Here is a 19,776-nt window from a genome sequence, read left to right as displayed (position 1 = left end):
ACTGTGATTTTATCGAAGAATACTAAGTGAACAACCCCGAAAGATGTCCAGCTACATTCAAATTTTCAAGCTGCCTTCTTTATTTTCAGTATTGAGCGCCGTGAAGTCTGGAAGTGGTACATCAGGTAACTCACTTTCGGAACTCACCACAAGAGGGCCACACTTCGACCAGACAGCTTCGAAAAATGTGACAGCTCTCCTCGGAAAGACGGCATATCTAAACTGCAGAGTGAAGAACCTAGCAAACAGGACCGTAAGTACCAATCGATCCGTAGATAACTGCTTTAGCATCTGTCTTCCCTCCACTAATCATGCACGTTCGTAACCCAGTCACATCTATGGTTACCGTGGCGTCATTCCCTCCAAACGTCTCATTCGAACACTGAATATCAAACGACGGTATACAGGGAATGTGCTCAGGAATGCGATTCAGACGAATTATCATGTCACCGTGAAAATGGAACGCGAACTGGTAGGTAGACGTCTGCAACGGGAAAATTTGTATCTCACGTTTATTAGCGATACATATGGCACTTTAAATGCGGTGCTGGATTTATGATCCGTTACGGAATCTCTTCGCGCCGTGCAATTTCAGAGTCAGCTCCTGTGACGCTACGCTTCGATCGGTGTGTTCAACCGATTCGCTTCTGGCGCGCGAGAATGAAATATGAACGCCAACATAGGCAATTAATAAGACTTTGAATGATAAAGTTTACTTGTTTGGACGTGGGATGTTCCACGACCTGCCTGCTGTCATCGATTGACAACAAGTATGATGAATTTATCGCCTGATCGATAGTAGCTTGTAGAGCTCCTAACGACAGGTAAACATTCTCCGCCTGAAAGAATGCCTTTTATCGACAGCCGAGAGATCTATAAGGGAAAATGTTCATCCTGTCATCCCGGCGAAGGTTCCTAAAAAACTGTCGACCTGAAATTGATCGCATACCAAGAGAGTATTGTGACAGACAGTAAGATATGTGGTATGAGAATGGAAGACCAATACTATTAAATCAATAAAAAATCTAATGGCGTAAGGAAGTCTGGCTGGCAAAAAAAAAGGCTCTTTAAGTGGCTGTATGATGCATTCCTCTCCACCGATGATGAAAAAGGATTTGGCAGAAAATGCAATGTCATTCATGAAGTGTTCTTGCTTCATAGCTTGGATGTAGTCGAGCAAAGCAATATTTCATATTGTCTGCTGAAAGTAGGTAGACTTAATAATAATAATAATAATAATAATAATAATAATAATGTTTATTTGACGAAACTTACAGAAACAAAAAAAACAAAAGAATATACACAAAAAATTCAAATATGTCATTCCCTCCCTAATATGCCAAATAAACAAAAAGATTTTCCCACTAAGGCTTTGCCTGAGCGTGGGACCAATCTTCTCCAAATAATACCGCCATGCCAGCTCATCCAACCAGAATCAAAATCCCACTGACATCACCCCAGAAATAAAGCACCGTCACTCATCCTATCAAGCAGCTAACAAGGTCTCTTGATCGCTCCCTGAGGAAAGTTCTTGTCCGCATAAGAAACAGTCTTCTTGTATTAGAATTTTTTACAGCACATGGTAAAAAATTGAATAATCTATTTCCTAGATATTCAAACGATCGACGGCCCACAGTGCTGGAGAAAAAGGCTGTTCTGGTTTTATGCTGTGCAACACACCTGGTCTCATAGTTATGTTCTACATAATCCAATTGTAACCTTTCTCTATATTTTGCCGTTACACATCTCAGAAAAAATAGTTGCCTTATATCCAGAACATCTGCCTCCCTAAAGAGTCTGTCCGAAGGATAATCTCTCGGCCTTTCCATTATTAACTTCAGCAACCTTTTCTGCATTCTCTCCAATCTCACAATATAGCATTTTGCAGCCGACCCCCACAACAAGTTTCCGTAAGTTAGTCTACCTTCAACCAAAGCATTGTATATCATTTTCATCCTTGGAGAGTCTAGAACTCGTTTCAGAAACCTAAATTTCTGTAGTAATCCTCTTAGAGCTGATATCATTCTCTCTATATGTAAATTCCATCTCATATGTGAGTCTATTATGATACCAAGGTATTTTACCTGATGGCTCTTCAAGATCTCAATAACTGCACCATCCTTACATATGCTCAGTTTCTCAAAATTGGGGATATTTGTAGCATAGCAGCTGAATGTCAAAAAGCATGTCTTACTGAAGTTAACCGTCAAAAATCTGGCACTGAATGCATCTATCAAGCACCTTAAATCCACTTCTACTTTCCTTTTCAATTTATCCCATGTTTCATCCTCATAAAAGACCACAGTGTCATCTGCAAAGCTAGAAATTATACCTGCCGTGTCAATATCAAGTATACAATTCATGTAAAGAATAAATAGAATGGGACCCAGCACTGTACCCTGCGGAACACCATATTCGACAATTCTCCTACCACTACGGTTGGAACCCACCTGCACATACTGTTCTCTTCCTTTCAAATAACTAGTCAGTAAATCCCCCACAATTCCTCGTAAACCCATATCCGACAAAACCTGCAACAATTGCCCGTGATGCACCGTGTCAAAGGCCTTTGTAAGGTCCAAGAACACTGCCATTGACTTTTTACCTCCCTCAAGACTTCGATATATTCTGGAAGTCAAAAACACCGCAGCATCCTGTGTAGACAAACCCTTCCTGAAACCAAACTGTCTTGGAGAAATCAGCTGGTTCTTTTCCATATATTTCACTAGACGATTTTTCAACAATTTTTCAAAAACTTTCGCTAGTGAGCTTATCAACGTGATAGGTCTATAGTTTGATAATATATTTTTCTCTCCACTTTTATACAGCGGCTTTATAATGCCTTCTTTAAATGCCCTAGGTACTTCACCCAACTGAAATATCTTGTTTATCAAGTGTGCTAGGGGGGCAGATATTTGCTCTGATGTCATCTTCAAGCATAAGGCACTCCATAAGGCACTTATGGAGTAATGCCATAGTGATTTTTAATGGTTCTCCAAATGGTATAAGCCACTGAAGCACAAATACAGTAAAACGTCGCCCCAAGTGTATTTTTATTTTTTTTTTCTTATTCCTCAATAAAGACACTATGACTTTAGCCTTGCGGCTTTCACACTCCTCTCCAGAGGAACATTCACTTATCCTAGGTATCTCACATGTCAAAAGGATTAAGCTCTGTTGGAGCCCTTACCAGGTTTTCGGGCTCGTGGTGGTGGTCGGGCTGCTCCTCGGCTTCTTGCTGTTGGTTGGATTCCTGATCCACCCGCACTTCCTGTCGAAGCAGACGGTGTTCCTCTGCATTCCCCATGTACTTGCGTACAGTTCTCGCCGTTCCCAGCAGTACTGCCTTCTGCATGACTCCTTATTGAGCAATATGAGGTCTGGATATTTTCCGGTCTGTGAGAACTGTACGATCCCAGTAGAGCTTGTGATGTTCATTTTCCAGTATAGCATCCGAATGGTAATAGTAATAAGGAACCTTTTTCGAACTTAGAAGTTGGTGTTTTAATGCCAATTCTTGGTGAAGAATTTTGGCAACACTATCATGTCTACTCTTGTATTCCGTGCTCGCGAACTTCTGACATTCCCCGGTGATGTGCTGGATAGTTTAATGTGTCACACAACCATAACGGCAGCTATCGTCCTTCACTGAGGGATCCTTGGCTATATATTTCATGTAGTTCCTTGTCGGAATCACCTGGTCCTGTATGGCGAGGATGAAGCCCTCTGTCTCGGGAAACAGCCTTCCGGAAGTCAACCAGCAGTTCGACGCAGATATGTCGACGTAATCATGATTGCCAATTAGTTTCTGCATTTTGCTTTCTGCAGATTGTTCGACAGTTTACAAGTTGTCCTGTTGTAGCTTCAACGGAGTAGAGCTATCAGCAACACAAACTTATTATTATTATTATTAACTGAAATAAAAGGACAGCAGAATCTGGCAGCTACATTTTTCCCTAGGACAGTCGAATACAAGGTGAGATCCCAATATCGTTGAAAGAAAGATGGTGAAGACACTATAGATTTGATACATTAATAACCATCAGCACAAGAAAGTTCGGCCATGTCGTGAACATATAATGATGAAGAACTCCACTAATTGACATGAATACAGAATTTTAAGAGATTGATTCATTCTTTTGTCCGGTAGAAACGGTCTCTCCTCAGGATCCCCAACAGTTGACTCACAAACAATCCATTAGTTTTCAGTTTAATTCAGCTGAATCTCCCCGTGCCCATCAAGAACCATGAAGAAGTTTTCAGGCCAACTTCTGCAGGATAATCATCATTATTCAAAATCTCGTCAGGCACCCTTGTAGCTGCTCGCGGTGCAGTTGTCACAGTGAATGAGCCGTCCCCAAATCTTTCCTCACTGCTTGCCAAAAGTTCGGGATTAGTTTTGCATCCGGCAGAAAGAACATCCGACAACTTCTCTCGTTATTCATTTTCACTAATACATCGCGATTACTAACTGAGTCGAATGCGCCTACTGCCGGTTCTATACAAGGCATCGAGTTAACTTTCCGAAACTTGGTTATGAGGATAAATTGGAATACATCAGAGCAGTGAATTAACTAATTAAGGCGCTATTTCAATAGGGAATCCTGTAGATGGAAAACTTTTCTGCGGAGTGATAATTTAGCCTCATTGCAAACTATTAATTCTGATTTGCGAATTTGTTGAAAGTGTTTCGGAAGTGTATTAGCATTCCCCTGATCATGAAAGTTCCATTTCTCTACGTGGCAGATGGTTCTGTACCGAAGCTCCGTGTTGTCGTTCGATACTCTGTTTATACCGGTAAAAATGGCCTTGGGAGACACAAGTTTAGACCAACTTTCAGGGTAACACGAAGTAGCACAGATTCGTGCTCAATTTGGTAGCGTCATTAATTTCTAATAGCTGTCCAGTGTGCTTGTACTTTACTACTTTTATCTTCTCAATTCCAAACAGCTTCCTTAGCACCTTTACTGATGCAAGTAGAGATAAAAGCAGAATGCTGTTTTTCACAACCTTCTGCTGGGCTCCTGACAAGGAATGAACTCTGTAAATCCTGAAACAATACATGGATGGATTTATGTTTATTCAATTTGTCAACTTTTTTATTTTTAATCACCTTTCGAGTTTTTTTTTTCTTCATGGTTGCTCAGCTCAAACTTTGACATTCTTTAGCTGAGCATTCCAATGGATTATTCACTACACTTGAAAAGGAACGAAAAAAAGGGTACTCTTCAGACACTCTCGAAGATGAGTTTCTTGTTGGAAGTACAAATTATTTCTGTTCGTGTTTTATGGTCAAAAATGCATTTATTTCAGAATAAAATGAATGACCAGATCATTCAAAGTAGTCTCTATCGCTTTCTACCTCTTAAGCAATTCCCTCTCTAAGAAATGCCTCGTCTTTTGAGGCGATCCAGGTTGGTAGCCAATTTTCAATTTCTGCAAAAGAAGTGAGTCTGTGACCTGAAAAATTGTGGTGCACCGTTGGAGCAATCAGTAACCAAAAAGGGCAATGTTGAAAGAATTCAATGGATGTGGTAAAATGTTTCAATTGGACTAAGTTGCATTTTTTTGAAATATATCGATTGCACGAAAACTGCTTTTGAGTCACCTAAGTGCTCCTTGGGTTTAACTCGGATCTACATCGAGAAATACCTCGTTTGGTCTTGCTGTCCAAAGAGAGGCAAGCCTTTTTAATCACCATTCTTGAAATGTCTAGAGCATTCCCTACAAAATCATCAGTTGGAGCATCGTCACCATAGGCTTCCACCAACATTCGATGTATTTCAGCTGCATGTTTCTTCTAATTAAAGCAAAAAACTAAACCTACCTTAATGCTGTTTTATGTATTCTTTCTAAGTAGCGTCCCACTATGTCTCAAACCTGAGGTTGGATTCAGAAATTAATATTGATGTTGTTTTCCAGTCCACATTACCACTCTACCAGTGGCCGTGGTTTTGATCACCACAAATACCTTGTTATGAACTAGTTAACGAGGTCTGCTGACCTTAATCGGCAAGTTAATGTGGTCTTTTATTTCCATGAATATCCACGTATACTGGATCCCAAACAAGAGTTATCCTATTGATACTTGCAAAGACTGAAATATCTTCTAGGCATTCCCAGATCTGCCTGGATTGTTATTCATACCCTAATTGCATGGATTCCTTCATACAATATTTTTGCTTTAGAGCCCATTTCAATAGTTTCTTCATATTTTTGGGTTTAGCTGCGCCTCTACTAACCTAGCTCGATCTAGTCCAACCGGATTTCTAATAAAGTGCTAAAACATATTGTTTTTTCATATTGTCTTCCCTCTTTTACAATTAAGGGGTCGAGATTTTTGGTATGCCTATCCAAGGAGGTTGGAGCTTGGGTTATTATCATAATATTTCAATCTATAAGACCCAATTCAGTCTGTCACATTTTCAGTACTACAGCCTGAACTCGGTCAAAGATGAGCTATTCAAAAATGACCTTGGAGTCTAAATATGAGTAGGTGAGCTGAGAAAACTTCCGAGAAACAAGCTATAAATCCGATCTAGCTGACTGGAATTATCGATAAAACTTTTCGACACCTTCATCTGCAGTTTGGATAGGAGAAAATGTAAGAAGTATCAATGCTGAGTAGCACTGGTTATAATAAATTTTCTATGAACTATGATGAGGAGACTTCCTCTCTGAAAACTGAGTCCGGATCCCTCAATAAAGATGCACGTTTCCACTTACATCCATTATCAGGACTCGAATAATCCCCGAACAATGCCATTGACGCAATACAGATGTTATGTTTCCTTCCACGAACTCCTGCCTGGAATATGGCCTGAAATGGCAGTTGTTACATACGCATACGTAGCGTCGACATAATTATGCAAATAACAATAATGACGGAATGAGCCATAATGCGCTAAATCGTGAATTATTAGCAGCAGGAAGCAGGGAAATTAGAGCAATTATAATGTATGATTTCCTCCACCTAGCACTCAATTCGTAGGTGAAATAGTCTACGTAGATAATAACCGGTTTGGTTGGTACAACTTTGTGTATAGGCAGTGCACGTTCCGCAGCTAACTATTGCACGAAATTATCTGACAGGTTATGTTGGTAGTAGCTGCGGAGAAGTTTCGATTTGTGGTTTCGTCGTGGAAGTTCACTGATGGCTATCCTGCAGATAAATTTCTCAGGTCTCATCAATCTGAAAGTGATGTTTCAGATAATGGGAGCTGTCGTTCCCAAAAAGTGTCTACTGCCCCTATTCACCAACAATCCTTAAATTTTAAGGGACACCTAAGCTCATTTTTTCTCATCAACGTTCAGGGGATACTTAAACGCTAAGGGACACCCTGAATTGTACGGGCTCCAAAGTCGAACCCCTACATAACCTTAACTAACTGTTTTGGACATAACTGAGGAAGAGAAGAAAGAAGTTGATAGTGAAGATAATAATAAACAACTGTGGAAAACGCGTTGCATGAAGGAACATGCCTCTTGTAGACAAATTCTATATGTTACGAACTCCTCACTAGTTGGGTATTACTTTTTAGAACGTATTGGTGGCATGAATATGTAGAAAATTTTCACCAAAGCCGGTTCATTTACACTCTACTCCTTCTATGTTGAGTTTAGCAGACGAAGAACACAAAAAACACTTCTATTTCCTTCTCGTTCATATGTAAATATATGCCAAAATAATTTGTTAGCTCCTAAGCTAACACAGTGCCTATTTACTCTCAAACCCTGAAATATCCCAGACGTATATTGATCTCCCATGAAACACTACGCCAGATGAAATGTAAACGCTTCAGTGCAAAATATAGGTATCCCCCGTTTCTGAATCGAAACTTCTTGCAGCTCGTTAGACAAGCCCTACCCAACAATGGAGCCTGAAAAAATAAACAGTAATATCCAGTGTACCTCAAGGATGGAGAGATGTTTATTCCCTGTTTTGAATATTCGCTGGTGAAACCCAGCGGCACATGACTTCATGCATGACCTGATTTCGCCATAATCATTAGACAACAAAGCCGATGCTGAAAGCAGTCAGGTTGTTCCTTCCACACCTTTGATTCTGCTCGAGACTCGTGCAGAATCATCCGAGTTCGAGTCAGTGCCGGCTTCATATTACATAAAGCGCCTAGTCATCTGCCTATTATTTCGACCTTTCACCATCGACGGCATTATTTACTCACTGGATGTTGGATCTCTGCGAAGGAGGGTTTTTTTCATTTCAGCAGGTTTCACTGGGAAATGTTTGAATCGGAGATATCGATTTACAAAACGAATATTGTAGACTGTAGACTGCAGTTTTGTGTTTATAACAAGATGAAATTTCTGCCTCTGCGAACTGAGAAAAACATCGATAGCCATTCAAGAGAGATTATCTGGCACTGCAAAATTTACATTGATATCATTATCTTCAGAATCAAAGTTTAACTTTTCAAATATCAGTTACCCAAAGCTCTTTTTGATTAAAAGCCTTTTATGGCTGGATTTATCTCGCGGTTGGATTACAAGGTGTAAGTTCGATTCCATAGTCTTGTTCTTAAAAAAATGAACCAGAAGTTTCAAGAAAGAACAGATATCCACACATATACTGTACGTTTATATTTGGTACGATATGTTGATTAGAGTTTACTCCTTGAATTTTGTAGCTTTTTGTAACTTGAATTCAACCATACATTGATTTCACCTATAATCAACGCATATGATTCAACCTTTCACTGTTGCCATCAATAGAAAACGTGTCCTTATCGTTCGTATATTCAATTATGGATTAGAAAAGTTACATCAACGTTAGAAAGGAAACCACACAAGAACCCGTTAATAAACCCTCGTCCAAGAAACATTTCTTTATCGTATTTGTTCAACGTATATTCAATAAAAAAAAAAGTCACATCAACGTTGAATACGAAACTGTTCAACAACCTGTTCTCTCACCAGTAGAATGAAACGTTTCGTTATCGTATCTCCTCAACGTATATTCAACGAGAAGTGAAAAAAATTCGATCAACATTGAATACGAAGCTATTTAACAAAACCTTTATTTCATACAACAATATAAAACGTGTTCTTTTCATGTCTCCTCAACGTTAATTGAATAAGAAGTAAAGAACGTTTCATCAACGTTATTACTTGTTAGTCAATCAACGTTTTTTCCACGTATCCGTATTCGTTTTTCGTCGAAACTTTCACGTAACGGAATCTCCGTCTGCATATCAACTGTTTTGATCTCAAAACCTAGAGAGACTGAGAGAAGGGCTGCCATCACATTTAGCTCGGCAAAGCGTATCTGTCGTTCCAACGGATCAGCGGGCTATCTCTTAATTACTGGAATAAATAAATGAACCGGCAAAATCCCCATTCAGATGGGGACGAGTAATTCATCTTTTGTTTCGACTTTTTAATTCACTAATTGTTTTGTTTCCGTCGACAGAAAGTTATTCATTATACTGGGAGGAGAAACAATAGGCGATAACAGGCCAGGAGTAGGTGGGAGGTAAGTGGAGTAAGTGACTAGGTCGTTGCTTCTGACGGTCTCTCTTGATGGGGCTCGGAGATTACCCCAACTCACTTCACGGAAAAGATTGATGGATTTGGGGCTCTGATTGTCCTCAACCTTGCTATGTTTAGGGATGTTGAATATTCAGAACACAAAGAAAGTTATTCAGACGAGCCAGAGATTAGTGGATTCAGTCTTTCACGAGGTTGGCCAAAAAAACGAAGGGATAGTTCAATGGGGAATTCTCCTCAATTTGGGTTATCACATCATATGCAAGTTTGAACTGAATAATTATGAGTTTCATTCATGAATTTTTCTAATGCAACGCGGAAACTATTCAAAATCATTCTTAAAATATAAATTGCTTCGTATCTAGTTTACGATTTGGCAACAGCGCCCACTAGAAAATAAAAAGAACAATGGCTTGTTTATAAAATAACCGCTGTTGATTTACAGCCATCATAAGGCGCGTACTCACTGGCGAGCCATAAAAAATCCCATAAAATTTTACGACCTTCTTCGTTCGTCGCAGACTTCATAGACAGGCATCTTTGTCTATCTTATAAAGATTGTGCATTTGTTGTCCTTTATTATAAACGCATATTTCAGTCGATGTTGCCAACTTGTGCAATAGAAACGAAACGCTTTAAATTTTAAATATAATAATTTTTTTGGGAAACGATTGAAATGGTTATTTCAAAATGTGACGTTTCAAAGATACTTCATACAATATACATCATTTTCGTCAGGAGTAGTATTCCCTATTATTCACATCATTGGGAATTGGGAGTATTCAGTAAATTCAGCTATCTAACAGATACAAACTCCAAAAAAATTTGAAACAGGTTCAAAAACCTTCAAACAAAATTGGGTTTAACTTGAAATTTTATGTCCGCACATTCTCACCTGGTTATTGAAAGGATGGACTGGCCAACTGGTTCTCCAGACACGAATTTTATTGAGTATGTATGAGCAGAGATGTCTAGACAACTGTCTTTCCTAGAACAACCACCTAAAAATTTTTTATGAATGGTCTCATCGAAAGTATACCTCGAGGAATAGAATGCTTGAGACAAGCTCGTGAAGGACCAACCAAGTACTTGCTGCACCTTCACTTTCAATTTTCTCTTCCTTCAGTCTTTTCTCAACTCTGCTATTGAAACCTAGAATTTCTCATATTTTCAATTGAATTTTTTTCTCTGAAACTCTTCATTCTTCAAGTTTTTTGGAAAGAACGATAATACCAATTAAATATCTGATCAAATAAAACATAAACTGTATCTATATTGTTGGGACCAACACAGAAACCGTCCTACCCCTATTGATAATCCCATTTGACCGTCGTTGAACTATCAAATCAACTATCACAAACTTCCTCACTCCTCCACTTCGGTCAACCAAGAATATCCATTGAACTTAACCCGTCCCTAATCGATCACCCTACAACTTACCCGAGATGAATCCCCCTGACCTCGTCTTGGAGAAACAACGTAGTGAAAGCGGAAAACATCAACCTTATTCAATATTCGAGGCTTTGGAGCACGGTAAGGTTCCTTGCGAAGAGCGGAAAAATTAAATCAGCATTAGGAGAGGAGAGAGTGGGACAGGGTTGACATTATCATAGAGATAACCCCGCCGAAGACAAGAGCCGTGTCATTCTCGACTGAGCTCAGGCACGGGGGAAGCGAAAAAAGACGATAACGAATACGTTAAATGTGTTTAATGGCGCTGAATATATTTTCACATGGGGCAGTATTGAAAGAATGGGGGATGTTCAGTTTCGGATTCAGTCGGTGGATTTATTTAACCAATTCCCTGGCTTTAATTCCTATCGGATCGATTCAGCTATTCGAGTTGGGCCTTTTTTTGTCTTCTTGCTATTTTTATACATTGATTGCTACCAAAAAGCTCGAGGATTCAACTGAAGGTATCCACTTACCTTACAATCACAGTATATATTTCAGGAAGACCATAGAGTAAGCCTTGAAACCTTCGAAAAAAAGGGTTTTCGTCTTTAGTCCTGGAGATCAATCACTTGTTCTTCCAGGGAAAGCTGTCATAGTCTCCACGTCCTTGTTCTAGAAGAGGATTTGTTTCCCAAGAACTACCACTTTTGGGGTATAAGACACCTAGTCATTTACTTGGTGGTAGAATGTTAAGTTCATCATTTCTTTGCAGAACTGAATATTATTCTCAGCAAGAAATGTATCAGACAAACATGTGTTGTACACTTCGCCAGTTCTGTAAAATAAATGCATTTTACAGATGGACATTGTCGACATTCAACCTTTAAATGGAAATGGTGTAGTTAATGAGTTACGAATCTTACCGCAGCGGGCACTATTTCTCTCTCCTGCTCGAGCATCTTTCATCATGATGTAGTATGCAGTTGTAATGAACATAATTTTGCTACTTTTCTTGAATTTTCATAATCTTGAGAGTTCATCAAACCTATTGCTTTTTGCGAATCAAGGCTTTCAATGCTTCGAAAGCATTTCTTCATCAGACCTATTATGATAGTGGACCAAAAACTCCTCTTGAGTTAATTGTTCACTCAGTGGCCCATTCTGCAGAACATGTAAAAAACAGGCAAACTACAGGAGTATATTCTTTTTTGTGATATTACTGTCGGTTGGTACATCATGAGAATGATTCCCTTTGGAAGAAGAAGTTTGGTTATCCAAAAATGACCCAGAAATGAACAAATTATCACTTGACTTGCTTCACCCTCTCCTGCAGGAGCTCAAAACTAGCTGCAAAAGGCAGTGGATATATTGAAGCGTCCAACTCAATGAAATAGACAAGAACAAGAAGGTCTTCTTAGTCTGGATTCCAGGTCACTCTGGAATCAAAGAAAACGAGGAAGCCATCACACTCGCAGGAAAGCACAAACGCCACATACTGGCCCAGAGCCTTTCTATGGTGTAAGAAAATGCACCTATAGGAAAGAGTTTCTGGAGAAGGAAGAAACCAAAAGAGAAACACTCTGGAGGTATTTTCCAGGATCAGATCACTCCAAGAAATTCATCCGAAATTTTAAGGCCGCTTCCCACCTTTGTCGCCTTATAAAGCGTTACTGTTCACCAGGTTACAGAATGCCTCGCGATTGCAAGCCTACGTACCTAAGGAATGTCTTGAACGAGAACATTATAGGAGGAATGAGGACTCTCAGATACTGCAGTTCATTGGAACTCTGGAGCTTGATGGCGAGCTGTAGAGCTGTAGAGGCCGCTGAGAATAGATAGAGGGAATAGACCCTAAGATCGCAGGGACATGTAACGCCCTTATCAAACTATGACTATAACTATTGAAGCGTTTAAATCTGCTCCCGATACTACTGCATAACAAGACTATAGACTCTGTGGAGCATAGAGACTCTTTGGGACTTTTAGAGAAGGTATTTCGCTGAACCTTCTTCGGCATGACCACGTGGTGAACTAGTGGAAAGGAACTGGGATTTTTGTTCAGAGCTTCCGAATATCTCTCGCTTGGAAATAGCAACTTTGACAGATATTACGGGAATACTTTCCTGGAGAGCTTTGATCTGCAGATTCTCAAATACTGTATCAATAAACTTCCTCTTTCTATACTCCATTTATCCAAGGTACTCCCCGTATTAAGATCTAACCTTCGTGGGTCGTTCAAATGAAGAAAAATACAATATTGAAATCGCGGAGGGGCACGCTCCATTCTCTTGGAATCCGGTCACCTCCCGCCACATCCCGCACCTCCAAAATCCATTCTTCATCCTGTTGAGCAGGAGAAAAACCCGTTCGGAAACACCGAATCCCCGTGATGGATGGCGGTGGCAGCACAAAAGAAGACAAAACGATGCGAGGCTTCCGGATTTCCCTACAAATGCGAAGTTATTCCGAATAGAGTGCCCGGGCATCCGATCGGTAAATATATCGATGCCGGATGGATGGAACCGTGGAGTGTACGCGCACGACTTTGACGTATGTTCCAGTATTGAAATCGACGGACCGGGCGTCAGAATAGATGAAAAATCCGCCGAATTTGCAATCTTTTCCACGGTCTGCGCCGTCATCAATCTTTATAGCATCCATTCACTCGCAGATAGGCTTCTTTTCCGATATCCCCAATAATTTATACGTATTCATCTCCACGGGGAGAAACAATGAATAATGGCGCGCCTAATTTGAATAGATTTTTGCGTCGAGAGACGCGAACTACTTCGGACGTCTAGTTCGTTATCGGAATATCGGCCGGAATGATGAATGAATCCGATACTGGCATATTGGACATGATTGATGGGGATTTTCTGGTGATAAGCTTCTTGAGTAGACTTCTTGTAGGATTTATACCTGACAGATTAGTTAATTATGCAATCATCATTTATAATGACGATACAACAAGATTGTTTTCTAGGAAATAAAATGTTTCATACATTGTTCTTCAAACGTGAGTTGTTCAGACAGAAGGAAGGATTCGTGGCAAGAATTTGATATAGATTGATCGACGAATCTAGTGAAAATATCAAATGCCTGCTCTTCGGAAAAGCAGGCCTATTTATTAACTCTTCAACAGATGCCCAGTATCCTCGGTGACGGTTTATCGCATATCAATACAATGAAAAAGGTTGTTATCTGGACACCACTTTTTTCATGCAAAATTCATTGATAATACGGTTTTTTATGTAGATGAAAAAACAACAAAGAGAAAAAAACACTTTTTTCTTGTTTCAAATAATGGCGGAAATATCAATCGCATGGATCTCGAATTCAATTATCCAAATAGCAAAAAAATCAACAGAAACGAACCTCTGAAAACCTACCGATAGGCGAAGAAGACCAATATTTGAACACCCCTTTGTTTTATTCATTTATTTATTTAAAATAAGAGAAACGAAACTCTAACATAAAATTTGATCTTTGTCAAAAAAATGGACTATCATTACACCCCCCCAGCGTAGCAAAAATTATGGTTTTCATGGACTGGCAAGTTTGATTGACAAAGTTCTTAATCTTGAGATATACCTTGAGATATAAATTATAATACTCGTCAACTAAGAGCTCTATATCCCACCAATTGCAGAATATGCATCTCAAAATGAACAGTACAACAAAATGAAAGTGAAAAACGAGAGAATGAAGCATTTTTCCAAAAATCTCCTACATAAAATATTCCAGATAGCTGACTTGTCCTCATCCAATTTCAATGCGTTCCATTAAATTTTAAGCACGGGACGGATAGGCGAAGAGGACTGATCTTTGCTGCTATTCTGCTTATTGGTCCAAAAAAAAAATAACATGCCCTTAAATCCGCTAGTAGGGAAACTGCTGTACCCAGAGGATGGTTTCTCTCTACAAGGTAGAAACATTCATAACAAATTCAAAGTAGATAGTAACCGAACTTCTTGTATGAAGTTCTAAAGTCGACTAGTAAGAGGTTAGATATCAATCACTCTTCAATCGGAAGCAATATAATAGAGTGAATAAACTCATTTCCATAAAATGCTCAGACACATCGAATTTTGATTCTAGAGGGCCATCTTTCAAGATCAAATTCACAACACAACATAATATAGGAAAGGCATTTCCTTGCTGATTTCAGCGTATTAATTTTTTTTCATTCAATATATTCCTTTTTTTCCAATAAAGGAATTATTGCCACGAAAAGTGAAACTTCTCCCCCTTTTCAAATGATACTATTGTTCAATTCGTTGTGTTGCAGATGATCAGAGATAAAACCCATGAAAAATGCATGCTTCATTCGAAATGCTCTTCAATCAGCATACGAAATTGCTTGACAAACGACGCATTCCCATCCTCCACAAAATTTTAGAAATCGTAAAACGATGCTAACAATACCGAACAACGAGAAACCTACAAAAATGTGAATAAATACATCGATTTCGCGTTACAGCCGAAGCCAGCACATATTCAGTTTTACAACTGTATAAATATCTTCCGTTTATATGTTTCCAAAAGTTGTGATGAATGAATCACGCCGTCGTAAAATTCTTTTATGAACCATCACTGGATGCCGGGGCATTGCGAACTATGGGACAAGTTTTCTGGGTCAGATGATGGCGTTCATTGTTTCCCGGGATTATTCAGAAGAGCTTTCGAACTCGACAATGTCGACTTTAGTCGAGGTGGAAAAGCAAAATATATTTTTATCATACCTGCATCACAATCTTTGTTCTAGCACTAGACACTTATGCGAATTCTGACGATTAGAATAGCATTTGTTTTAAAGGTTACATGGTTAGCAAAATGGAGTCAAAGGTTTCCATTTTTGGGTCAAAAATATCAAACGACTAGTTATTTCAGGAAATGTTCAATGGTCCTATCTGTTTGTTTGATATTTGAATATCCCACTTTTCTTTTTGAAATGTGGTAAAAAAATTAAAATAAATCATTAAGATGTCTCATGAACAGAAAAATAAACATTTGAAACACAAAATTTCTGAATTTCCTTAACTCTTGTGGTGCAGTATATTGCGTAGCTGCTCCGCACTGATCTTCAAGGCTTTCTGAAAAAATCTCTACGCCTACGCCTGTCAAACTCATCGGAGTGAAGATCCCTGAATCCTCCTCGAAGATGGTTTTTGTAAGTTAAACTCAAATGAATAAATAATGAAAACGATCGTTTCGAGACGAGATCCCCACTAGGCAAAAAACTGTTGGCCCTGATTAGATTCAGTGAAATTCAGTTATTTATATATCCTCCCCAATAAATCTCCAAGGAAACCGAATTGACTCGTTTGGAAGGTCCCTCAGGTTCTTCAATTTCTTGCGATCCCTCTGGACATTAAGTTGGGGAAACATATGGAATATGTCCAAACTCGCTTTCGTCTACGCTTAATGTTGACATCCCTCATATAATGGGGAAGAAAAACGTAATTTTTCACGGCATTGTGGATATTTCTGAAGTCAACTTTTTTCTGCCTTGCTGTAGTTCTCAGATTTATTACTAGAAGAATTGTTTCTTTGGAATGTGCGTTACTTTCTGATCTGTGATGATTTTTCTGGAACATACGCGACTCAAAAGGTGACCATGGAAAAATTCCTAAAAAGATGGGCTCAGTTAAAAATTCGGCAAGACCGAACGGTTGCATCTAAATGGATTAAATTCTCAGATTTATTACTAGAAAAGCTGCTCCTTCAGAATATGTATCACATTTCCATCTACGGTTACTTTTACTGAGAGATAAACGACTCGAAAGCTGACCTTCGAAAAATCCTGAAAAAGCTGGGTTCGGTTAAAAATTCGTCAAGATCGAACGGTTGCACCTAGATGGGTGAAATTCTCAGATTGATTAGTAAAAGAATTGTTCTTTCAGAATATGTATCACATTACCATCTACGGCTACTTTTATTGAGAGATAAACGACTCGAAAGCTGACCTTCGAAAAATCCTGAAAAAGCTGGGTTCAGCTGAAAATTCGTCAAGAAAATCGCTGCTAAAGAGGATATCATCCTTTTCACGAAATTCCACAATGTGAGCTCCAACTTGCTGCAAAATACTACTACTCTCATCAGAGGAAAACCAAAAGAGGCGAGCTTAATACCAATAATGGCTAGCGCAATCCAAATGGGAATTGTCCCAAGTCTGAATTGGAATGCCAGTTTTAATTCCGTTCCGTCTAAGCGAACGCGAACCTAACGCAATATATCTACCCAGCTACAACACGAATAGGCCTGAATACTGTAATGTTTTGTGGGCCAATTTATACGACCTGTGAGCGAAGTACGATAGGAATTGAAATTCAGTTGTATTATACATAGTTTCGACCTAGGGCAGCTGTCCTGTCCAGTATGCAGGAATTGTTAAATTGAGGAGTATAGTTACGGAGGATTTTGCCATCTGATATGATGGAAGTAATGGATTGTCTGATTCGATAGATAGGTACGTAATCATATGAATGTAATAGAAGAAGAAAAAAGAGAATCAATATACTGCATTTTCTGCTGGACACGTTACCCAATTAATAAGTAGTTTCTCAGGCTTTCTCATGTCTTGAAAAGGAACGGGAGAAGATTAGGCATTTTCTTATTCGTCCCAAGCTCGATGTTCTTTGATGAACATCGATGTTCTTTGATGAACATTGCGAAGGAAGGAATATCCAAAACCTGTTGTGGATAAGCGATAGGATACTAAGCACGAAGCTGCCAAATCTTCTGAATCAGTATGGTACTTTTTAAGTTATTGCTTGTACACAGAGTGCAAATGAATTGTTGAAAAAAAATGATTATATCGAAAATATATGGTAAATACTAATAATACAATACTAGGAGAAGTGAATGAAATATCTCGTGACAAATTATATTGAAATTTATGGAAGACTGAGAATATTGCATGATGCTTAAAACGTTATTGTTCAGAAATCATTTTTGAATGGTTTTCCTGTAGAAAATAGACCGGTTTTCATGACCTATCACTTCAACTTTCCTCCGCACCGCTTAGCCAAAGATCCCCTTGGATCAGTGTACTCTCTAATTGCAGATGTCCCTACAGGTGTCGTGGGTGCGTCACAGGGATGTTCATCTCCTCACAGTTGGCAGATACACCTACACCAGCGACCAGAGGTTCAGAGCCATTCATCAGCCACACTCGGAAGACTGGACCTTGCAGATCAAGTACCCACAACACCGTGACTCTGGAATATACGAATGTCAAGTATCTTCCACTCCACACCTCTCACACTTTATTCATCTTACTGTTATCGGTGAGTACAAATTTGAGAATTTACTCTAGCGCCTGTTTTCTTGGGTACAGAACCTTCACACTCACTTGAAATAGGCATAAATACATTGTAGATACCAAAGATAGTTGAAGACTCAGGCCTTTTTCAAAAATTACGCTGTATTTTGGACACTACTTTGAAACCCATAGGTACAATCGTCAAAAATTGATAGATTCATTTTCTCGGCAGGTAAATAAGCCCCTCGGACCATAATTCATTAATGAAGGACACAAAAACTCCATCAAGTAATGGACAAAATAAACCGAGTTAATCTCAATTCGCTCGATGAAAATCAAAAACTAATCCTTTCAACGCAGCCGGCCTTGTCCCGATGTAATATACGTAAAATTTCATTACACCATGTTCATAAAGCATCCCTTGCTTTATCCAAATATACCTGTAAAAGAGGACTCGTGATTTACGCTGTGCGATATAAGCTCTGGGACTCGTAAAATAATATTCTCTAATTGAAATTTATTGGGTTAATATGCCTAAAACAACATCGACCGCGTTTTATTCGTTCAGATCGACCGTCAAGATTGGACGGTTTTCGGTGTGAAAGGCGTTAACATTACCTTTACGGTTTTCCATTGATATAGTCAAGTCAACTGTGATTTTTATGGCTTGTAAATTCAGCACTGGAGGTGAGTTATGGTGATTGATAAAGGAAATGGAAGAGATTTTTATTTCTTTTCCATGAAATGATCAGTCATCACAATGAATAATAAGAAAAATCTCCAGACATCAAATGAAATAACCAATGCTAAAATTCAAGATTATACATTTCAAAGTGGAATTGGCGTAATAAAAAGATCAAGCTTCGAGAACATATATCTTGAAATAAACGTATAATGAATTGAATAAGCCATTAGTGCCTCTCGAAGAAAGTTTTTCAGGTGACTATCTACTTTGAACCTAACCTAACCTAACCTAAATAAAATATGGGTCTATCTGAGTATTACATGTAAACCCAAATCATACTGTGCAAACCTTTCCCATCCAACTCCACAATTGCTGTAAGTCTCTCCTACATTCAGAACCATTATTTTCCAGCATATTCCACGTCCATTAGAAGTGCCACCTTTTCCTTCGTATTATTTTCTTCGAATTGAATAAACTCGGCTTCAAACTCTCGTATTATTCAGAATAATGGTTATGTCTTTTTCGCATGAATGCTAACCAGTAATAGTCCTAAGCTCATTCGATATCATTATTCATAATGATGTCCTTCGAAAGATACAACCTCCTCACAACTAAACTAAGCTGGTGTAGCAGGAAAGAGCAGATGGTCGACCAAAGAAAATAACCCTAGAAGTCAGAAATGTTAAAAACGTGATGAAAGAAGTTTTACGAACCTGCGATCAGGATTTCATCACAGCTGTTTCACCCACTTTCATTTTGGGAGCATAAAGTGATTCAAGATAAAAATCACGTTTATCCAAATTTCGTTGCCTTCTTAACGACGAATTTTTTCTTTGCGCCCATTAGTGATGAATGTATTCAATCAAAAGAAGAGTGAACGAAAGCGCTGAACTCCACACAAAAAAAATCCACTTGCAAGTCGGAA

General features: G+C 38.9%; 1 protein-coding gene across 2 annotated transcripts in view; it reads left to right on the top strand.

The window, feature by feature from the left end:
- Nucleotides 1-19,776, top strand: part of LOC123314162 (lachesin-like) — a 251,270-nt gene that overhangs the window by 216,698 nt on the left and 14,796 nt on the right. Inside the window, exons 2-3 of one of the 2 annotated variants that reach the window (XM_044899284.1) lie at nucleotides 90-253; nucleotides 17,981-18,191. In XM_044899284.1, coding sequence (XP_044755219.1) covers nucleotides 90-253; nucleotides 17,981-18,191 — 375 coding nt within the window. Of the gene's footprint in view, nucleotides 1-89; nucleotides 254-17,968; nucleotides 18,192-19,776 lie in introns of both variants that reach the window. The other variant, XM_044899282.1, reaches the window with a different exon arrangement.

The sequence above is a fragment of the Coccinella septempunctata genome, chromosome 5 (genome assembly GCF_907165205.1).
Source record: "Coccinella septempunctata chromosome 5, icCocSept1.1, whole genome shotgun sequence".
NCBI lineage: Eukaryota > Metazoa > Arthropoda > Insecta > Coleoptera > Coccinellidae > Coccinella > Coccinella septempunctata.
Note: the sequence above shows the minus strand (reverse complement) of the source record. Positions and strands in the feature narration are given on the sequence as shown.